This window comes from Cydia pomonella, chromosome 14 (assembly GCF_033807575.1).
Source record: "Cydia pomonella isolate Wapato2018A chromosome 14, ilCydPomo1, whole genome shotgun sequence".
NCBI classification, from domain to species: Eukaryota; Metazoa; Arthropoda; class Insecta; order Lepidoptera; family Tortricidae; genus Cydia; species Cydia pomonella.
Window position 1 is genome coordinate 16,150,307 of NC_084716.1, and position 24,150 is coordinate 16,174,456.

At 37.5% G+C, this 24,150-nt stretch overlaps 1 protein-coding gene across 2 annotated transcripts in view; it reads left to right on the plus strand.

Moving 5' to 3' along the window:
- Positions 1-21,916, plus strand: part of LOC133525072 (nucleosome assembly protein 1-like 1) — a 28,092-nt gene extending 6,176 nt beyond the window's left edge. Inside the window, exons 3-9 of one of the 2 annotated variants that reach the window (XM_061861300.1) lie at positions 1,967-2,174; positions 2,488-2,648; positions 3,121-3,251; positions 3,821-3,981; positions 6,826-7,014; positions 12,386-12,508; positions 19,339-21,916. In XM_061861300.1, the coding sequence (XP_061717284.1) occupies positions 1,967-2,174; positions 2,488-2,648; positions 3,121-3,251; positions 3,821-3,981; positions 6,826-7,014; positions 12,386-12,508; positions 19,339-19,458 (1,093 nt within the window). In that variant the 3' untranslated portion in view covers positions 19,459-21,916. Of the gene's footprint in view, positions 1-1,966; positions 2,175-2,487; positions 2,649-3,120; positions 3,252-3,820; positions 3,982-6,825; positions 7,015-12,385; positions 12,509-17,438; positions 18,272-19,338 lie in introns of those variants that run through there. The other variant, XM_061861301.1, reaches the window with a different exon arrangement.
- The last annotated feature ends 2,234 nt before the right edge of the window (positions 21,917-24,150 follow it).

Consider the following 24,150-nt stretch of genomic DNA (forward strand, 5'->3'; position numbering starts at 1 on the left):
CTCCCATACAACAAACATACAGATTGCAATATCATTAAAACCCAGTTATTCAACTTAATACAATACTTAAGGATGGCATTTTGGTAATAATTTATGTTGAGAAAATAAAAAATTCTACTGTAAACATGCATTTTTGTTACTTTAACAGTTGTCTTGCGCCTTGAAATTAAATGAAGGCATAATTGATCTAGATTCTGGTTTCGAAGTCGTACCTTATTTCGAGCCCACCGTACTTTTAGCAAGTACCTGTTTTTTCTTCGTGTGGTATTATTCCTATGTCTTGGAGCACTACTGTTGCGATAGCAACTCCAGATCGGTCTGAAACTCAGTATCGAAGTTATAGTTCTGCCAGAACGTTCTGGTAATCTTAAGGTGTTGTATGTAGTGATTTAGTATATACTGTTATGCTGTACAACTATTTTGGAAATAAATAATAAATAAATAATGTTGATATATTTTGTAACGGTTATGTCAGAAATGAAGTGAACTTATTAACGTCGTAATCAATGTGTTGCAGCATCTATTTACGTAGTGCTATTTTGTTCAGGTCGGAGAAAATGGAACTTGGGTCTCATTGAGACTTAAAAAAAACTGTCATATGTTGCTGCAATTTTTGTTGTCGTTTGATTTTTGTGTATTTTATTTTTGTCTACACCTGCTATCGCCATTTTTCCGACGTCTGATCTAGAAGTCATTTTTGTTCTATAACTGGCAGTTTGTTTTGCTTAGTACAGATGCAATAGTTGGTTGAAAGATTAATCCTACATTTGCAAGCTGCTATGTCGAAAAGTTGAGATAGGGAACTGTTTTTGAAACATTTAACTTTTAAATGTAATTATCAGACCTTTTGTTTCAAGGATACCGTTTAAACTTCAGGTATTAATCATAATACTTTTTTACCAGCGCTTTTATCCTTTTATGACTATACCCACGTATAGAAGCAGAAATCCAGATCTTCTCTATTCTCAATGTGGCAGCTCATATAGCAAACACTTCGGTAATTGATGGTTGCTTTCCGGAATTGATATATCTAGCAAATTATGTCGTACATAAAGTTTTTATTTTACAGTATCTGATGTTGTAGTCAAGAATCCCATATTAAGATCGGAAGGTGGTCCATACAAAGGGCAGGTCACTTCGCGTTTTGGAGATAGTGTTTAACTTAACTAGAAATTCTAAAAGTATTTATACAGTGTTCTAAGTACAAATTTTACCTCACACAAATATTAACTATTATTTACTAAAATTATTGCCAAATAAGTATGCATAACGTTTAATTTAATACGATAATATTCACGGCAAAACGTAAGTAAGCAAATTGGTGGGTATAACGAAAATAAGGTTGACAAATATTAGTCTACCTTCATTTTGATATGAAAAAATATCTGTCAGATTTGTTCCATTACGTGCAAAAATTAAAAAAAAACTACTAAAAAGTAGAACTAAAATATTTAAATACATTTTAGGAACAGTAATATTACGAATCCAAAAATAATTATATCTAAAATATTCAACCTTCGGTAGAGGGCTGAAAAATATATCGTTGTTTTTCTGACACAAAATGAACTAAACCGCAACTTTTAAAACCTACCCAACATTCATTATAATTATTTTAAAAAATCGACCCACCCTACTGACCATACTCAAGGGGTGAATACGTAGTTACGTAGGTCTTACTGAACGATTCTTACTATGGAGCCAACCACGAAATAAAATCGACATTTCTGTATCTGCCTCTCTGTCGCTTGAATATGCTAGAGCGATAGAGGCAGATAGCGTCAGACAACAAAATCAGTATGTATAGGCTATCCCAAAATTCTATGAATATTTGCGGCGTTGGAAAAGGCGCCTTAATGTCTCGCTACAAGGTTTCTTTTTGCTACCTTATCTAATCACACGAGAAATGCATAAATAGAAAAAAAAAAATAAGTCGAAAGCCAACAATCTATTTATTTACTTGTTACAGCGGCATGACCCGCGGCGAGATGCTCGCGGCCATCACTAACCGCATCCACGCGGAGGCCATAGCGTCCCTCCCTCCCAACGTCAGGCGACGAGTGCGCGCGCTCCGAACGCTCCAGAAGGAATTCGTCGACGTCGAATCCAAGTTCTACAGCGAGGTGCACCAGCTGGAGTGCAAATATGAGAAGCTGTACAAGCCATTGTTTGAGAAGGTAACTATGAGCTGCAGAAGGGGCTAGTTGAAGTCGAGAGTTAAAATTCTACAGCAATGACACTTGGTTGTAATGCATATGCTTTTAAAGTTAATATTTGAGAATGTTTATTAGTCAGTTGGCAGTTGTTTTGTCTAGTGTCACTTTACGACACTTATCTTATAACTTAAGCCCACTCGAGTTCCTTTTTGCTTTTACCTCAAATTTCGTTGATTACTTTAACATTACACTGTCCCCAGCTGGGTACAACGGACTAAGTTTCTAGTATCTTCATGTATTACCCTATTATTAATTAATGTCTTTGTCTAAACAGCGCGCTCAAATCGTGAACGGCACGTACGAGCCCACGGACAACGAATGCCTGAACCCATGGCGTGACGAGACTGAGGAGGAGGAGCTAGCTCGCGCCGTCCAGCAGGCTGCTCTCACCGACGGCGAGGAGAAGAAGGAGGGAGAGGAGGTCAAACCGGCTGAGTAAGTTACAGCAGCCATCACATACCTCTGTCTGTACGTGACGGATGATTGCCTAAACCTGTGCCGTGACGAGGTCGAGGAGGAAGAGTCCGCTCGCGCCGTCCAAGAGGCCGCGCACACCAACGGCGAGGAGGGAGAGCATTACCTTTGTTGCTGCTTGGGCCGTAAAAAAGTTACTCATGACAAAGAGTAAAACTCCGTATGATTCGGTGAAATAGTATGGAGGGTCGTCCCCTTTTGGAAAAAAAAAATCCTCTATCATATGACGATGTACGATAGAAAATACGAACTAGCAAGCCTCCCGGCTACCTAAGTCATACTTGCTTAGCAAAAACTTGTACATGATGACCTTCTTATCACCAAGATCTGAATGCCATGAGGATCCACACATGCATCACCAACTGAGGCTCCACACCATCCACACCCCGCAAACTTGTCTTGACTTGTCTCATAACAATCTATATTCTTTCAGGCCCCCCATGGACCCTAACGTCAAAGGAGTGCCGGACTTCTGGTACACGATATTTAGAAATGTGTCCATGCTGTGTGAGATGATGCAGGAACATGACGAGCCTATCCTTAAGACCTTGCAGGATATTAAAGGTAAGGTTTTTACATTGACAAAGTAACATTCCTAAGCATTAGTGAACAGAGCTCGGAAGTTTTCTGTGGAAAAGTTGTTTCTTTATTTAGGGGTTGGTCCCATAGTGAAATTCGTACAGCATGATCTCGGTTTTTCGCGTGGAAACCGCCGGACGGAAGCCGTGGCTCCGGGCGCCCTGTACACTCTTGGCTACGGTGTTCTAAGAGAGCTACGAGCGGTCGGGTTGAGCTGGAGCGAGGCCAGAGGACGAGCTGAAGATAGGAAGGCGTGGCGCGAGCTTGTGAAGGCCCTTTGCACCTCTGGGGTGCTTTAGGACAACAACGTGATCTCCGTTTTACAACATTTTCAATACATTTTGTATATCTTTTTCCTCATTTTAAGTTATGTAGGCTAGACAACATTATGTTTGCGTTCTAAGCAACTTCAGGAACACCGCACATGATGACTTTTTTATCACCAAGACCTGAATGCCATGATTATTCAACATGCACTACCAACTGAGGCCTAAAGCCTCCTTACCCACCACAAAGTTCTACAAAACCCAAACTAAATCAACCTTTATTTCCAGTCCTAATGCACGAAGACCCGATCGGCTTCACGCTGGAGTTCCACTTCGCGCCCAACGATTACTTCACAAACACGGTGCTCACTAAGGAATACTCCATGAAGTGCAAGCCCGATGACGAGAACCCACTAGAATTTGAAGGCCCTGAAATCTATTCATGCAAGGTTTGTATACATTAGGGTGAAGGCACCAATCATGGACATGTTAAGCGCACTAAATTAGAATTTCGTTTAAAAATGGGATGTTTTTTGACGATACAAAAATGGTGATTTTTTTTTCGGCACTCAAATACATGAGGAATATTGAAACAAAACCGAAAATCCTGTATGTTTAATATATAATTAATAAAAAATATATAAATTGAAATTTACGAAATCACCATTGATGGACATCAAAAATTCAGTAATGGACACCCAGTCATGGACATGGACCCAATTATGAACATCCATTATTGGACACTTTTGTATTGAACACATAAATGAAACAAATGATGTCACAAATCAACTTTTATTATTAGGTAACGCTATTTGAACTTTCAACATGATCAGTCTTAGATTTCCAAGTTATACTATCAGACTTTCAATCAACCATCTGGTTTTCAGTAATTTTTAAACATTTATTGAGGCTTTTTTCAGGACTTTACCCAAATTATTTAGTTGCCACTTAGAAACTTCCTTTCTCCAGGCTACTTTCAAAGGGCGAAACACTGCTAAATCCATTGGTTGAAGGATATGGGTTGAGTTGGGGTACAGAGCAATGAGCTCTATGCCGTGTGCGGAGCAAAATTCTGATAGATGTAATGTTAAATGTGATCTGTGGCCATCTAAAAAAAACAGGATCGGTTTTGGTATCTTTTGCTCTTCTAGCCATGGATTGAAAATATTTGTGACATACTCGTAGAATGTGCTCCCACACATCCACCCTGATTCAGATTTTCCTATGCCCCAATGTTCAGGAACAGTGGCTGTTACGTGCGCTGGCAGTCTTTCATACTTGAAGACTATCATTGGCAGTGAGTAAAACAGTTAAGTTGTCTTTTTCATCGCCGCAGAATTGGTACAGATGTTTTTCTGCTTGTTTACAAAGAACTCGGCCTGCTTTTGGTGACAAAAAAAATGCGCTTTCGTCGGTATTAAATATCCGGCTAGGGTCATCTAAAACATCTTTTAAGCCTACACCTTCTATGTATGTCGTTATTTCATTAAACCATTTGCGTATGCCTTCTTCGGTAACCTCATCCCTCGACTTCGAAAGATTTTGTGCTGTTTTTTCTGTTATATCTGGATGACGTTTTAAAAATGAGGAAAACCACTTTTTTCCAGGTTTGTTATTTGTAAAAGGATTGGCCTTCCCTTGATCTAATATAATTTTTTGCACGCTCTCTGTTAATAATTGTCTATTTATGGGAAAGTGCTTTTCACTCATTGCGACCAACCATTTTACCAGAATGTCCTCTTCTTCTGCCGTAAGGATAGTTTGAGGCCCCATAGCACAAACTGCAGGACTTTTGCCTGTCACCTTGTTGTGCAAGGTTATTCGAGGAACCCCAAACCGGAGGGCAGCTGTGCTTATAGTTTCTCCCATCCTTACAGCATCCAATGCTCTCCCCATTTGTTCGGGGGTATAATTTTTCTTCGGTGCCATCTAAGAAGAAACAAAGAACCCAATTATGAACAACTAAAAATACCCAGTTATGGACATCGTCCATTATTGGAAAATAAAGAGCAGTCACAAAATCAACTCAACCCAAATGTTTAGTGCAACGAATTAAATAATTTAATACAATAAACTAAAAAAGTAAAAAAAACTTAAGCATGGACACTTGTCCATTACTGAATTTCCTAAAATATCGAATCCAGTAATGAACAAACCCCACAAAAAAGTTATTGCTGTGATTGGACATATTCAATTTAGCTCAAATTACTTGCTATATAGTATTATTCAGTAAAAATAACATCAAATCTCATTACAACACAACACAAGATAACACCATGCAAAAATATGTACTCACCTCCTTAACGATTTCAATAATAAAAACTGATTTTTATTACCACCGCGCGTAACGAATTTTGACTTCGCAGCCATCTAAGAACAAAATGGCCGATTTTGGTGACGTGTGTCAAAATGACAGCTCAAACGTCTATTGGTTATGCTTTAGTGTTGCCAGTTGAAAAATGTCGGGACAGTTGCTTAATAAATTCGATCAACGAAAAAAATGTCCATAATTGGTGCCGTGTCCATTACTGGTGCCGTCACCCTACATTTGTTTGAGTTGTAAAACGAAATTGGTGTAGATATTTCTCTTAAAACACTAATAAGAGTAATAAGAAAAGTGTTTTTACGCAGTGTTCCACATTGAACGAAATTTTTGCAATACAACTTTTTGCTTCGATTTCCAGCAGTGTCACTCACGAATTCGAGTCAATCGTGCAGTCTTAACGCAACTAGTTGCGAACAATCGCGAACTCGTCAACCAATCGCGTTGTGGCGTTAGACTGCAAGATTGATTCGTGTGCGTAACACCGTTGTACTGCCCCATTCTTATTGCCAGCAAGGCTTGTCCTTAGATATATGTTAATGATTGCTTCCTGAAAGAAACAACTCTTTTTCACTAAGAATTTCATACATTGACCGCCTATTTTACGCGCGTTGTTGTATTGCTGTCTCGCCCATGATGCTGGTCATCAATAACGACACTGCGAGCGAGACAGCAATATAATATGCGTGTCCTTTCTATAGTAAAACTGATCAATTTATCCGATGTCTATATTGATTTAAAATTTGTATTTACTAAACATTTTTGCACTAACAATTACTGATTTCAATATGTAGGACTAAACCGAGATATAATGGGCAATTTTGTAATACTCTTATTTAAATGATGACAAACCATACACCGATATCTGAATACATTGATGTTCAACAACATGCACTACCAACTGAGGCAACTTTCCACCAAAACCTCAACTCTCACTCTATCCATCCATTACAACCTCCTCTAATTCCAGGGTTGCGAAATCAACTGGAAGAAGGGCAAGAACGTGACAGTGAAGACCATAAAAAAGAAGCAGAAGCACAAGTCCCGCGGGTCCGTGCGCACGGTCACCAAGTCGGTGCAGGCGGACTCCTTCTTCAACTTCTTCTCGCCGCCCGCCATGCCCGAGGACCCCAACTCCACTCTCGCGTCCGACATCCAGGTCAATATTTCTTCTTTTTTTCGGAAAAAGTGGAGGTTCGTTTTTTTTTTGCATTAGAAAAAGGTAAACAATCTTGACATGTCTTAAAAATCAGTATCTATTATTTATGAAAGCATGGCCTTTGTAACAATTATATGATATATAATCATTACAAAGGCCATGCCTGGATAAGCTATGTTATACCCCAGCGAGTTAGTCAGCGAACAAAAAAACACCCTGTTATACCACAGATAAGATTAAGTAACAAGTAAGTACAAATATCAGAGTGACATGAGCCTAATTGAACGACAAGATAAAATTAAGTAAATACATTAATTTAGTAGCTTATTTAAAGAGACTAGCATTAATATATTTTTTACAGTACATATGGGGCTACTTTATAGCACTAGTGCGAGAAGTAGCATATTACGTTACTGTGTCGAACATTTAAAGGGCCATATGTACTGTAAAACGTTGTACGATACATGTGCGAATAGGTAATTCGCAACTCGTGTCGATTTAAAACACTCCCTTCGGTCGTGTTTTAATTTATCGCCACTAGTTTCGAATTTCCTATTTTTCGCACTTGTATCGTAATGTACTATTTTTGTTTTGTATCGCAATGTGTCCTATAATTGCCGTCACTATATGCAGAATCTATGTGACGCACGTCAAAATCGGCTCGCTTGAAAATAAAATATTGAAGAAAGATTATTTTTTTTACCTAAATCTATAACATTTGGAGGCTGATATTTTGCATACTTGCTACTAATAAAGCCATATCATCAAAAAATAATTACAAGCCAAAACTCGCTGAGGGCAGATTCACTTAGCTTATCCAGGTATGGCCTTGCCGTGATTTATTCCCTTAGGTCGCATGGTCCGACTGACTAGTCCGATCAATCGGAATACGAATATATTTTTTTCCCGCTGGCTCGATTGATCGGAATATAAGGACTTCTCTAATTCTCGTAGTCCTACTATCGGAGTAACGGGATTTTAAAAGTTCGTCTAGTTCGATCGATCGAACCACGAGACCTTGAAAAATCCTCTTAATCCGATCACACAACTTTTATTTTTCCTGTTAGTCCGACCGATATTTTTTGGTTAATTTTGTACTCTACCAACATCTGGTTTTTAACACTTTTCTGGTAACAAAAGTGTTTTCTTACTTTCGACGTGATCCTGGGTAGGAATGGAGTCGATTGGCATCAAAAACAACAACAAAATGACCTTTTTCTCGCACCCTGTATGTTTTACCGGAAATCTGTTACCGCCAATTTTCATCAATTTGAAATCGAGGGATGGTCTCTTAAGGCCATTTTTACCTAGCAGCACGGGATCTGGTAGCTACCCTTACTGACCCAAAATCTAATTCCACCCTGTAGGTATATTCTTAACCCAAATTTTATTTTAATTTAAAATCTTACATATTTATCAGAGAAAATATAGAAAACTTACCAATTGCCAGTGTCTAGTAGTGAGTTAAGATGAGATAACGTTTACGTGTCATTAGCCGGACTTAGCAATAATATCAAGTCTACAGTTATGTCCGATCAATCGATCCAACAGGAAGAAAACACGACCTCGTGGCAGGCGCGGATCCAGCCCTCAAAAAAGGTTGTGGTCACAGCACAGCCACTCGAAAATCGGCCAAGTGCGAGTCGGAGTCCGAACTCGTTCATGAACAATCATGACTCTTGCAAGTCTTAAACGATCGTACTATCGATCTCAATAGACTGAAAGTGTGACGTCACAAGGCTATTAGGGGGCTACCTTATAAATTTTCCGCAGATACCCGATTCTCAGACAACGTTTCGCACGTCAACGTTTCATAGAGGGATTTATTCGTAGATCTAACTTTTAGTCGACATTTGCTAGTCTTGGTTCACATACCGTTCAATTCGCTTTTGTGTTAATTAGCAGAACACTGGCAGAACAATTATTGTATGAATTTCGTTTGGCAGAGTAATCTTTTCATTTAAGGAACTATTAGTAGACTTACTTTTTTTAACTATTAGTCGACAAGTTCAAAATGGCCAAAAAAAGAAATAAAAATACTTGTAAAATGGAACAATGTCTAGAAAAAAGGTATTCGAATTCGAATCGTTTATTAGCACAAAAAATTGCAGAAGTTAGATTCCTATAGTATTTTTCAAACAGGAAGGGTATGCTGATAGATTCTCATTCTCGCAAAGTTGTATGTCATCTCAATACAATTTTGTGAGATGTGGAGCTTTTAGGATATAAATTGTATGGAGATGATATCTATCAGCGTACCCTTCCCGTTTGAAAAATACTATTAAGAACAGAAAATTTTCCAATAAAAAACCAACTCTAGGTACTCTAAACTCTATTCATTATACTTTTAATTTAACGTTAAAAATAGCCCTCCGCGCCTCATTTTCGGGATGCGCGCGCGGCGTGAAAAAGCGAGTAAGTACGTAACATTAAATATTATTTTAAAGGTAGATTTTTTAAACAAGATAGGCAATTATTAATTAACACTTTATTTCTCTAACTTTCGTCTCTATTGTAAATTTTAAAAAATGTTATAATAATTGGCGTAAAAATATTACGCTTCGTGGAGCCCATCTTATTTATACACTTAATAAGATCACTTCAACTTAAAATTAATACTTTGTGTAAAATTTCATAATAATAGTGAAAATTGTCAAAAAATTAAAAATCAGGGCAAAATTGTTAAATATAAAACAATATTATAACCAAAGTATTGTTTTTTTTTATAGCGTGATATTGCTTAGTATGTATAGGTATAAGAAGAGCACCGATAACCGAAATATTTTTACGCCAATTATTTGAACATTTTTTTTTGTTTACATTTACGATAATGACGTAAGAACGAGATTTTTTTTTTAATTAAGTATTCCCTAACTTAGGGCTATTTTCAGCGGTAAATGAAAACTACAATGAATGAGTTATAGTACTTGGGATTTTTTTATGGGAAATTTCCACTTCTTTAGGAATATTTTATTTTCATTTCTTAAATGTATTATAGTTTATGAGCAGGGGTCGTACAAAAAGTGCGGATGACGTCAAACCACTTATAGGATGATTTCAAATAGTATTTTTGATTTTCATAAACAATTATCACTTATCATTTATCAACCTCTTTATTAAACGATATCTTGAAATGAGTAAGTACGTTTTTGACTGAGACATTGTCAATCAGATGAACAATAAATTGACTTCGTTATTGTTTAGCTATTGTATCTTCACGATTATATTTAGCTAAAATTTATATTTACTAATGTATAAGGAAACGTCATTTTTACGTCATCCGCACTTTTTGTCCGACCCCTGTTTATGAGATTCGGCTACAACGGCTACAACGAAATACCACATTTTTTCATGAATATTTATTTTTAACTTTTGCAGTTGTTTATGTGCTAATGCTAATATACAATCAATTCATTTATTTATCAAGTATGACTCATACAATTTGTTAGTATACAATACAATATTAATTCTTATATCTAATGTTAGTATATAATTAATAAAATAAATATACGCTTCGAATACATTAATCTAGACATTGCTTACTCCGAATCTAATCATGTACAGTCAGCATCAAAAGTAGCGGACGAAATAATGCACCAAAAGTATTTGATATTCGGGATAACTTTTCTAAATGTAGATAAATCTCTAAAATTCACACCCAAAATTATATCATTTACAGTCTAAATTGTTCTACATATAGAACTATAACTTTTTGTTAAGCTGTTACAGAATGGTATTTGCTGACTGGACTAAAGTTATTTTCGAATAAAGTGACAATTTAATTAAACTTTAACTAACAGTTAAATTAGTAATTTAGCAATTGCGGTAGGTACTTACAACATTCGGGTCGGCAATATATCGAAAATCGCAAACGATTTATTGCAGTCTATGGCACTTTTTATACATATATAGATAAACGCTACGCTAACTACGCTAAAAAAAATCCTACAGCTGTAAATTAAAAGCTGGCAATATTTTTAAATATTGTCCTAATATATTTGTGAATGTTGAAGATTTCTAAGACTCCATACGCTAAAAGTACTTGCCCGTGTTAGTAAATAATCTTTATTTTTTACAAATCATTAGGACTCGTGGTAGCGAGAATTTCTAATTAACACCAGATGATCTGTTTTCGACTTGGGTAAGTGTGACAGTTATCAAACTATCAATTTACGAAAAATAAATCCGCGTATCAATGTTATGCCAACCAACTAACTACTCTGTGTAATGAAATTTTTACAAAGATTCCTCTGCCATAGCATCTGCGAAACAAAAATCGGCATAATTTTACTCGAGGAATTAATAGGGCACCCTATTAGGGTTGTGGGCATGCCCATCGTGCCCACAACGGTGGATCCGCCCTTGCCTCGTGGTTCGGTCGATCGAACTAGACGAACTTTTAAAATCCCGTTACTCCGATAGTAGGACTACGAGAATTAGAGAAGTCCTTATACTCCGATCAATCGAGCCAGCGGGAAAAAAATATATTCGTATTCCGATTGATCGGACTAGCCAGTCGGACCATGCGACCTAAGGGAAAAAAACTCGCGTAGGTTTTTAACTTCATACTTTTTTTATGACCGCATGTGCGACGGGACTTAACCTGTGCTTTTAAGTTGAACTATTTAGCACATGTGCTCTATGTCCTATGGGTAGGACAAAATGTAGACGCAATGGAGTACCTTACCTGCGACAAATTCTGAGGCTCTATGGTCTGTTCTAACTTTTTGTAAATATCCATTAACAGTAAACCATTTTCATGTCAAGGGCGAATTCCTGTACGGCTAAACTTATCTTACAAAAGAGCGTATCCTCTAGGGGCGCAGCGATCATTCTTATAGTATGACGTCACTGTATTGATTTATCCACGTCTGGTCTTTGATACGCGTAGGAAGGGCTGACGTCACACAACCGACGCGACTAACGTGTCATTTACGTCTAATAAGCCTCATTGTTACATGCCGTGGCTAAACATGACAACCTATTAAACGAAAGATGGAGTTTCGTATCAACCTGTACAAAAACTTGGTTTTAATTGTAACAGTAAAAAAAAAAAAAAAACAATTTGTTCCAGGACAAGAAATCACCATTATACGCTTGATTAGTGAGCGTAAAATCACAGAATACATCTCTGACAATACAAGACAAAAAAATAGCCACAACCGAATACAGAACCTCCTCCTTTTATGAGATTTTTTTTTTTAGATTTCTTGTTTGGAAGAGATCGCTTTTTAGCAATAAGATCGCCTGTTGTTTACCTCTGGTTAAGTTGTACTTTATTGTGAGGCGTTCTCTCTCGTGAGACCATAGCGCCTCCACGGCTTTCCCCTTGTCCGGTATCACGAGGATGACTAACCAGCACGTTGTGCAGGCGCTGCTGACGGCGGACTTCGAGATCGGGCACTACATCCGCGAGCGCGTCGTGTCGCGCGCCGTGCTGCTCTACACGGGCGAGGGGCTCGACGACGACGACGATGACGATTACGAGGAGGAGGTACGCACTAATATACTACTACTGTGTATCCAGGGTTCGAAAGAGGTAGTCCATGAGCTGTCCCTTTCAAACGATTTTTTTCAATGTATTGAGCATTGTTTACTGACGATAAAGCAACATGGTACTCATCATTCTCACTAATTAAAGGAGAATAAGAGATTGGGTTATTGGTATAATTTGTCATAACAATACAACTAAGGTGATTTAAATGGTTGAATTCTAAGAAGATGTAGCCATCTAAGTCACAGTGAAGACAGAAAAATGTAGTTTTTATGATGCTTTCATATACACCTTGGGCTCGAGTAACCTGACATATTTTGAAGGTGTCTTCTTCATTTAGGGACTAAAATGTCATACAAAATTTTCTAACATCGATTTCGTTTTAGAGAAAATGACAATTACTGTGAAAATTTGTTTCTGTAACAACTTAGTGAAAACCGCCGTTTTGGCTGCTACTCTGCCACTATGTGACTTGGTTTAGACATACCTACTGACAGACATTAAATTTTTAAAGGATAATCGCAATATTTATCCCTCTGGACATGTGGTCCTACGGCCCTTGTCCTACCGATCGGACCGCGTGAGCTTTTTTTTCCAACTGGTCTGATTCATCGGACTACCTGGATTTGTTATTCCGCTTCATCCTACCGATCGGACCACATGAACTTATTTTTTCCTGCAACATAGTCAAGTAGTTATGTATATCAATATCGTACAATAAACTTTTGATCACAGTTCACCTAACACATTCCTCCCGCTTCGCTCGTCGCACCGTGATTGTAAACAAATGAAATATAGTGTGAAGTTCCGTCTAGCGGACGGCTAATTTCTTTTACACGTCCGTTTAGCCCCTTAGGTCGCGTGGTCCGATCGACTAGTCCGATCAATCGGAATACGAAGTTTTTTTTTTCCTGTTGGCTCGATTGATCGGACTATAAAGACTTAGAAAATCCTGTCAGTCCTACTATCGGTGTAATGGGATTTTAAAAGTTCGTCTAGTTCGATCGATCGAACCACGAGGACGTTTTTTTTCCTGTTGCATCGACTGATCGGACGTAACCGTAGACTAATAATAACCGTAGATAATTCCGCGTCGAAAAGCTAGCCATACACGGACGGTTTTGCCCGTCGGATCAGCCTGCCAGATGTACCGCCAGCGGGCACATCCGTGCGTGTGTGTCGAGAAATATAGATACGGATCTGCCCGCCGGGCACCCGTCCGCAGGCAAATCCGTCGGTGTGTGGTGAGATATAGCCACGGATGTGCCCGATCCGACGGGCAAAACCGTTCGTGTATGGCTAATTAAAGTGAGAAAACACTTTTGAGATGTTGGTAGATTACAAAAGTAACCATGAAAGTACCGGTCGGACAAACAGGAAAAATAAAAATTGTGTGATCGGATTAAGAGGATTTTTCAAGGTCTCGTGGTTCGATCGATCGAACTAGACGAACTTTTAAAATCCCATTACACCGATAGTAGGACTGACAGGATTTTCTAAGTCTTTATAGTCCGATCAATCGAGCCAACAGGAAAAAAAAAACTTCGTATTCCGATTGATCGGACTAGTCGATCGGACCACGCGACCTAAGGGCGTTTAGCGGAAGACTAATCGGAAAAATAAGTTTGTGGTCCGATCGGTAGGACAAGGGCAGTTGGACCACTTGTCCAGAGGGATATTTAAATAAAATAATGAATCAATATTATAGAACATTATTACACAAATTGACTAAGTCCCAGAGTAAGCTCAATAAGGCTTGTGTTGAGGGTACTTAAAAAACGATATATACAGGGTGTAATCGTTAAGTGTGGCCAGGCCATAATTCCGTAAATATTACAGATATCAGAAAACTTCCAACTGATATCGAAAGTGCGTTTACCCAATGAGTAAAATTACCGGATCCCTTTGTTTGACATAATTATTGAAAGTCATAATGTAATGATAGTCATATTATCATTAGTCATAACTCTGAAACCGTTAACTTTTCAGGAATTTCCTTAGATTATCCTATAGATTGGTTAGGTTAGGTTAGGTTTGTTTTATGGCAATCCTGAAAAGTTACGCGTTTCTGAGAAAAACCAAATTATGACTAACGAAAATGCGGACAAACAATACATTATGACTTAAAACTTTATGGGAAACAATAGAGACCCTAAAATTACATTAAAAACTTTTTTTGAATAGATGAAGTAATATTAAAAATACTAAGTTAAAACACTCCCATACATTTAGTATGACGACTTACAGCCTCAAAGAATGTCGGCTGTCATAAGGGGTAAAACTGTTTGAGATTCGTTATTTGTACGAATACATTGTAATAAAATAATAAAACTACCGCTTATGAAATAATTACTCTAAAATTTATTTTGAAATGAATAATTATTTTATTTACAACAGTTGCTCGATGTGACGTCCTTCTTGTGCGATACATACACGGGCCCTCCTAACTGTTTCTAAATGATGAAGAAATGATAATTAATTGATATGGAGTAAGTGGTTAACATAAGAAAATTCATGAATCATTTGATAACGGTGAAATGCCTCGGCCGTATAAACTAGTATTTGAATGAACGGCTTACCTACTAAATGTATGGAAGGGTTTGAAGTTTATATTTGGGATATTTCTGCTTTTATTTAAAAAAGTTATGATTGTAATTTTACTCATTGGGTAACGCACTTTCGATATCAGTTGGAAGTTTTCTGATATCTGTTATATTTACGGAATTATGGCCTGGCCACACTTAACGATTACACCCTGTATAATATATAAATATTTATAAATACTTAAATACATAGAAAACACCCATGGTCGTCAAAATCTATCTGTAAATATAAAAAAAACCTATTCGTTGTTAAGGTTTATTGTTACGCCAAGATTTAAAAAAAAAATAACGTGTCGTGTGCAGAAAACAATTTTTTTTTACAAATTTGACCAAAAGTGTTAACATTTTTTGCACCTTATGCGGATTGCGTGGTTAAAATATGACGGGTTACTCGAGCCCCAAGGTGTATTTTACTACATTACTTTTTATATTTGCAAAAATCACGCTCAACCTAAACCATAAATATGCTGTCAATGCTTTCTATCAACAAACAAAAAAAATCATGTGTCAACTGTTACGCGATTCAGCAGTATTTATTAACATCATGCTAGCTCGTTGCGGCCCTAGCTCACGACAAACAATTAATAGCATTCACGCTTTCAATTGCTTCGGATAATGGTACTCCATTCTTTATCATTCTAGCTTTTAAATTAGATATTCTAAGGTGTTGTATCAGGACCCATCATAACACGAGAGAAATTCAAATAGAGGCGTATTGTCAAAGAAAACTCTGTAGCCGCAGTAAATTTACTGCCATCTTTCGACACATGATTAAAACCTTTAGAACGCCATTTGACTTTGATCCTTATTCTTTCACTCACATGTGTTACATTTGTTAAATATCAAATAGTGGCGCCATCTAATAGATCAAAGGCCAAAGGTATGGCGGCATCGTTTTCATGCGTTGGCGCCACAACTTTTAGCCGATTCCCGGTAAGATGGCGCGACTTTTTGTTAGTTAACAAATTTAAATAAGGATCAAAGTCAAATAGCTTTCTAAAAGTTATAATCATTTGTCGAAAGATGGCAGTAAATTTACTTTGGCTATAAAATTTTCTTTGTCAATCCATCTCTATTTTAAATTCTCTTTGATAACACCAATCGATTGATTGTCGACGACGGTTCCCTCTATTAATTTGACGGCGATAGTTAGTCAGACCAAGATGGCAGCGCTTTTGATAGCCCAGCCTGTGCAAGTGTAAAGTGAACGTCATAATTTCATAGAAGTTTGACGTTTAAAATAACACTGGCACGGTCTAGGCTGTCAAAATCGCTGCCAACTTATCTTGGTCTGTTGGTTAAGTTTTAACACATTCACTGCCAGACAAAAAACGGCGCACTACCCCAGAAACCGGTGGTCTATAGCTGCGTACAAAACAACCCGCCCAGCGGGTTGTCCGGCATCTGAACAAAGTTCACGAGCGCCCACCAGGTGGGTTCCTGGCAGTGAATGTGTTAAAGAGTGATGCTTGAACTCATTCAGGAGACTTCTGAGGCCTAATTCACAACATTAGTCGACCATTCATCTATTGGTGTAAAAAATGTGTAGAATGTTGTTAGGATTCGCCACATTATTTACGTTTTTATCGTCCATTGACTGATAACCGTTATTTACGATACATGTGCGGAAAGTAGGAAATTCGCAACGAGTGGCAATAAATTAAAACACGAATGAAGGGAGTGTTTTAAATCGACACGAACGTAATGCGAATTACTTAGTCGCACGTGTATCGTACGTTTTACAGTACATATTGCCCTTGAACTTTCGACTTAGGTTCGGAAATTGTTAATTTCCGCATTATTAGTACATAAGTACTGTAAAATCTTTTTGTACCTAAGCTGTGATCATTTATTATATTATAAGTTGTCAAATCTACATTACAGCATAGTGAATTCTACAGCCATCTAGCTCCCATACGTTTTAGTTGCATGTTAGATTTTTCAAACGCTTACGTAGTTAGTTTTGTGTGGATTTTATTTTGTCCCCATCCCTCCCCTGTTCAGACGAAGGTCCCTAGTTTATTTTTTTATGCTTGAAAGCGTTATTCGCGGTAGCAACATAATAGATGGTATGCAGACCTTTTTAAAACCACTGGATACCTATAGTTCAGTCTGCGAGTGTTGTATGTTAGACAATATAAAAAAAGATATTGGAACTCGAGCTTCATATATTTGCATGTTGTTTGCGATTTTGCTTTATCGAAAATATCGAGTATACCTGATCTACATACCATTTATTTCGAGTTGAAACCCCGTTCCAAGTGTCATGCGGTATCTACGTCTGGAGGCGGGCTGGGACCGGGACCAACGTCGGTGTTTGGTTTCAGGAGGATTCGTATTCCGACGAGGACTCTGGTACCGAGGAGGTCTCGGACGCGGAGGACTGATGCGACCCTAGCCTATGTAGCACCGAGAGGCCTTAATGCGCACATATCTATCACATATTTAGATATTAAACACTATATCGCCTAGCGACAAGTGATAGGCTGTTAATACTCTACGATGAGCCCCGGTAGAATTACAAATTCATAGTTAACGCCGCTAGATGTTATTAGGATATTATACTCGCGTTCCTGATCTACGCATGATTTATCCTCTGATCAGATAAATATGTAGTAGACCGACCAGGTTGGCAGCTCGCGAAAGGTGCCTTCGATGCACGACTGCATGTCTGTTAGGATAACTTTATTGCATTTGTAGTTTAGTTTATACAATAATTTCGTTTTTATTTATTATTATAATATTAATATGACAGTGTAGAGTGTATTTTTCTTTATTGGTTTTACATATTTAATTGTACTTTAAATTTTAATGTGATATTATGATTCACGAAGGCTATTATTGTTTTTTTCTACTATGTATGAAATTGTAAGTGTCATTCCATCGTGAAGCTTGTCGCTGTGCGACTGAATCTCTAGTGCCAAACTGCATTTCTACTCGAGCATCGCAATACCTGTGATCTTTCTCTCAAGAGATATATTTTAATAGTGACTTGACAATAGCTAGATCGATAGTCGTATATTTTATTTATGTAACTTTTTATTGAAGTTAGCATAATATCGTGAAGTGTCAAGCAGCTCGTCGGGTAGTTTTACATAAAGGTTATGGCTTGTTTTGGCATGATGTCGTTAACATGACAATAAAAATTATATGCTTTTTATTCATGTGTTTTATTTTGGCTTGGTTCATATTGCATGCGTCCCCCTGTCCGTTTGTGTGTTGAATGCTGATGGTTGCAGAATTCACTTTCATAGTTACGAAAATAATTACAAGGTAATATTTATTATTTTATGTTATATTCAGACAGGAATCCGTGGGGCAAAATTGTTTGACAAGTAGGGAGTTCCTGTATCGATAAACTCTACTATCGATGCTAGTTCTATATACTAGTGAAAACTCAAGGGTTTGCTTGTAAAAATACGTTTTTATTAAGAGTAAAAATAATAATTCAAAAATTTTAAGACAAGACAATTTTACAATTTTACTCATTTTTTTCTTCGTGAATGTCCCATGTGTTAAAGTAAACGACCAGAATTTATTAAGGTAGTAAAATTATAAAATTGTCTTGTCTTAAAAACGAAGAAGAGTACATTGAGTTATTATTTAATTATTTTTTTACTTTTAATAAAAACACATTTTTACAAGCAAACCCTTGAGTGATCACAAGTATATAGAACTAGCATCGATAGTTGAGTTTATCGATACAGGAACTTCCTACTTGTCAAATAATTTCGCCCCGCGGATTCCTGTCTGGTTATATTTATTTATTTTTATAGACAAAGTTAGATTCACTGTATCACTGTTTTCCCACGCTGTTAACCTTTTGACCACTTTAATACTTCACGCAAACGCCAACATAACAAAGCTAACAACAACAAAACACACAAGCTACATAAGCTACAAAACTTGTGAAATCATAAAAGTTGTTTGCTTTGCCATTGCGCTCACTATGAATTCTTGGACTTATGAGCGGAAATCACGGAGAGCATTTAAGGGATATTGGCGTTCATAGGGTAAAAATAGAAGTTCTATTAGATCGCATTAGGTCCTCACGCGCATAATATAGGTCTAAACGGGCATTGTGAAAGTGCAATCTAGTATAACTACTATTTTTGACACACGATTGTTTCTTTGACCAGAGATTAACGTTCCTGTCATATTGCCTGTCAAAACAAACTAATCTAGTTTAGTAACATGCCACACGCTTACCTCTCACTAATACCGCAGGAGGAAGAGGAATGCTCGACCGAAGAAAGCGAAGACGACGAGCCAGCTCCGCGGAGACCCCGGCCTAAGAAAGCCAACAAGGCGCCCCAAGAAAACCCCGCCGAGTGCAAGCAACAGTAGCTTGCACGTGACCCTTGATAACCCATGGGGTAAATGGTACATGGTGCTGTCAATTCTTCATGCGAGTAGTGGTGCAAGTTGAAGTTATCGGCTCGAAGCCGCAGCATGGCTTATGTAAGGATCTTTTGTTAAAATTGAAGCCAAATCCGACGCATTTTTACAAGTGCCTTTTGTTTTTGTAGCATTTGAAGACGAAAGGAGACGGCCGCCCCGAAACCGCCTTTCCATACGAACGTAATCCCAATTTTCCTCTCTGGATATTAACAGTATTGAGAATATTTTTACACAATTTGATGTTTTAATCATAGCTATGAATTAGAAGTACTTAAAAAATTGTATGAAAGCTGTTTTTCGCTCCTATAGCAATGACTAAAATACATAAAATTCTGTAAAAATATATTTTATAATGTGTAGCGAAACGCTACTACATCTGTCGTAGTTTTGTGGAATTACCGCCGTGCCTTGGTCAGGTTGTTTTTAGTGTTTTGCCCATGTTTCGCTGATGTTGATTCACGCGGATACCGTTAGGTGGCGCTTATAGCAAAAACGCGAAAACGCCGACCTTCGTATAATTCCTGGCCGTTTCTAATAAATTAAGTGCATATTTGCGCTTATTTTGAATTTAAATTTTTATGGAATATTCGAAAAAGAAAAGATTGAAGTTGTTTTTTAGGCAGATGGTTTTGTGAATTTGGAGTGGAAAAGTGCGCGTAAATCCACGAGTGGAGAGGCTCCTCGTAACTGTTGACTACCAAAGGCGCGCGTAAATCGGCGTCCGAAGAGGAGAGGCTCCTCGTAAACAGTTGGTCTCCAAAGCCGTGCGCAGGTCGGCGCTAAGCAGTGCTGGAGTGAAGAAACATCATCGTTATCTCCCGGTCTGCTGCCATACGCGCTCGCCAGGAAGCGAGTGAGGCTTACATCGTTGGCCTGTTCGAAGTCGCCAACTTGAGCGCCATCCATGCTACACAAGTAAATTTGAATCCAGCTGCCGGTACCCTTGCGTGTGCTTCCACATTTGTCCCCTTTACCCTGTTTCTCCTGAACTTCAAGACCGAAATATTTTAAAATTTTAACATTAGTTTTCCAGTTCCAATTTTTATAACCAGCTAATTAATTCTTGTGTATTTATATGCCATATTTTTGTTTTGCCATTTGTTAAAGATCTGTGATCCGCGTACTACAATTCCTCAAAATTCTAAAAGCCTCGTTTGACGGGCGGTATAAATAAACGGTTCAAAATTTAGGTATCATACGCAAACGTGTCAACCTCAACCATCGTCGTCCATAATATTCGCCACATTAATACATTTTTTCCTTCCAGCTAAATTTTCAGCCGTATTCCTTTTTTTAACTTTCATTTTTAAAACCCCCTCCCCCCCTATGCGGAAGGCGGACATATAGTTTAAACGATCTAAATAGTGATTTTGGTGAACTTTGTAAAAATTAAATTTTATACAGGGTGTGACACAAAATTGTTTTTTTTTTTTTATAAATAGGGATAAATTATACGTGTTCTGCAAAATATCTTGTTTTACTGCAAATGTCAATATCCAGGGAGGAAAATAAGGACTACGTTTGTATGGAGAATCGAGCGTCCTCTTTCCTCTAAAATTTTGTGGAATGCCGGCACGACAATCAATGTTATGTAATTAAAAATTAGTTTTTTCTACAGTCTATAAACAAGGCCACTCGAAAATATTTTACACGTGATCACATTTTTTTGAAGTGATTGCGAGTGTGCTTTGATGAAAGGTTTTTCTCTTTTTATATCTCGTTTTACTTATGTGATAATCAGCTGGTACTGATGAGATTCTTGTCGCCCTTTGAAAAGAAGTTTTGACAGTTGTAATCGTATGTAACCTCGCAATAGTCTTTTCATTTCCCATACATTCCTCGATATTTTGAATTTTACAATAATTTTTATTGCAGTCTTCATTTTAAAATTTATTTTGTAAGAATTATCCGCCTTTAGCGACGCCATTGAATTGCTTCTCTTATAGTTTTGGTGCTCTGCGCCTTCCTGCCGTCCTAAAAGCGCAGGGGATGTTTCTATTTTCTGCGTATTTCGTTTCGACGGTTATAGATCGTTTCATTAACGAGGACTCGTGCCTTGGTGCGTATTGCCATGCCATTTAAGGGTTGGATTAGTCAAATTCGCGCGTCATCGTGAATGACTCGATCTATGTAATCGCTAAGATTAGGATAAACACATGTGATGTAGCAACAGCCGATAAGTTTTATAAAAACGCGTTGTTTTAAGACTAATACATAGTTGTTTATTACTGATGCATCGTTCAGAACGCAGCGTAAGTTCCATAGGCGTAATTGTTATGGAGGAACACAGGAGTTGCCAATGTCTTATGGTGTAATAAGACATTGGGTTTAGTATTACAATATCAACCGCATACACCAGCTATAAGGTATTTGTACACGTTTTTAAAATAAACTTATTAATTTACGCAACTTATTTGATTTCATATCCTATACCATACCCTAGTTGTGTTGGCAGAGATAGCATAGCTATTACTAATTCGATACATACAACTTTTAACTTTCTAGTAGTGCATGGCCGCCATCTTGAAACCATAACCTGAATATTTCAAAAACGCACCACTGGAAGCCTTGAAATCGACTTCTATCTTGAAAAGTGCATAGCCTCTAACTTTGAATTTTAAACTACCTACGTTGAACTCTGTCAGTATACCCGCCATTTTGACTCACCATAAAACAACAACAAACAGCAAGTATCTTTTTTGATAGGCACAGAAAAATTTGGTTAGTAAAAAACTAGCCGGCTTCATAAGCCGCGATTTATTTACCGTGCGCGCCAGGCCCGAGACCCATAAGCTGAGTCATACGTTTGTAGCTAAAAACGGTTTGTATGGTGGCCCGGCGTATTGTGTACGCTCGACGGGCCTTGGCCATGAATGGGTTAAGGTAACTTCATTGGGAAGGAAGTAATTATAGTACATTGTGCAACAAGGGGGGCAAGTTAAATTTTGGAAGCGAGGGTGGTAATTAAAGACCCAAGTTTGCAATATTCTTACCCCGGAGTTACAATGTTTTTCATCACACTTGCGAAAAAAAAACTAAATTTTAAGGGAAATAAGGGGACATATCAAACATTCGTCTGAAGTAAAACTCATTTACGCTACTTAGTTTGTATGAATTAGTGACATAAATAAAATAAAATAAAAAGCTATGATTCCCTACGGGAGTTATAACTTTTCTTTTCACAATCTATAACTTCCGGGGGAACAATATAGGCCCTTGTCCTTTAGTACACCTGTATGAAATAAGATCTTTTTCGAGCAAGTGTGATGAAAAATCATATGTTGAATGTGGACCCTATAGCAATAAAAGCCGTAGCAAAGTTGGTTACGATTCATGTAGAGTTTATATTACTACATAATTACTTAATTAGCGTTCCAAACGATGCGTCGCGAGGTAGCTGTCTACGTTGTGCAGAAAAAACTGCAGTCGAGTTCACAACGTAATCTAGTTATTTCCTTCAGGATTGCAGAAGATGCGAAGTTTCCAAAAAGTTTGTCACAGGAATCAAGGAAACTTTCAATTTGGAAATTGAAAACTTCGATTCCCGATAGATACAAAAATTAGAAGTTTTAAAAACTAGCCCCAAACTAAGCAAAGTTTGTACAGTCAGCGTCAAATACGTAGCAACCGAAGTAGCCAAATAGTTCGGTACATCATATATAAATGTATTGTGTACCGAACTATTTGGCCACTTTGACTGCTACAAAGTAATTGACGCTGACTGTACTATGGGTACTAGGCGACGTTATGCATACGTATATAGCTAAATACACACTTAGAAGCTATAGTTGTAGAAGCTAAATATACATAGAAAATACCCATGACTCGGGGACAAATATCTGTGTTCACCACACAAATTTTTCTTTATTTTTATTAAGTTTCTTGTTTATGGCTTCCTTCATTACTAATACCCAACGCTACGCTAGGAAAAGACAAACAGCAAACATGACCAAAGATGACAAAGACTTCCAGCGTAAGTGACGAATGCAGAATAAGATGAATTAAGAACTTGCCAAAAATCGAATAGGACCAACAACGAACGTGCCGTGAAAAAAAATACGAATAACGAGTGAGTCTAAAAACAACATAGACTAACATTGAACATGCCTAAAGATGATGTTGACGAATACCGTAATAGAGAAAAACCACTTGATTTAAATATAAGTGTGTTTAATTTTTGTGGATGACAACAGTCAAATTATAAAAGCGTTGCTATAGTAAACAACCAGTAAAACGTATAAGTCTATGACGCATGTAGTTTACATATGTTCTAACAGCACCCCTTAAACTATATGTTCATAGTACACATCAAATACAAATTACTATTATCTACTAAGCACTAAGCATATAAAAATCTCTAACGAAACGCTGGAACCTTTCAATACATAAAGGCTTTGTTAAAGCATCGGCCAGCATGTCGCCAGTACACATATACTTTATTACCAGCACACCATTTTCAACTATCTCGCGAATAAAATGATGTCTAACATCAATATGCTTAGTCCTTGCATGAAACATGTGGTTCTCAGACAATTTAATTGCAGATTGATTGTCATTGTAAACCACCACTTTGACATCTAACTTCAAACATTCCGACATGAATGCCCTAATAAACAATGCCTCTTTGCACGCATCAGA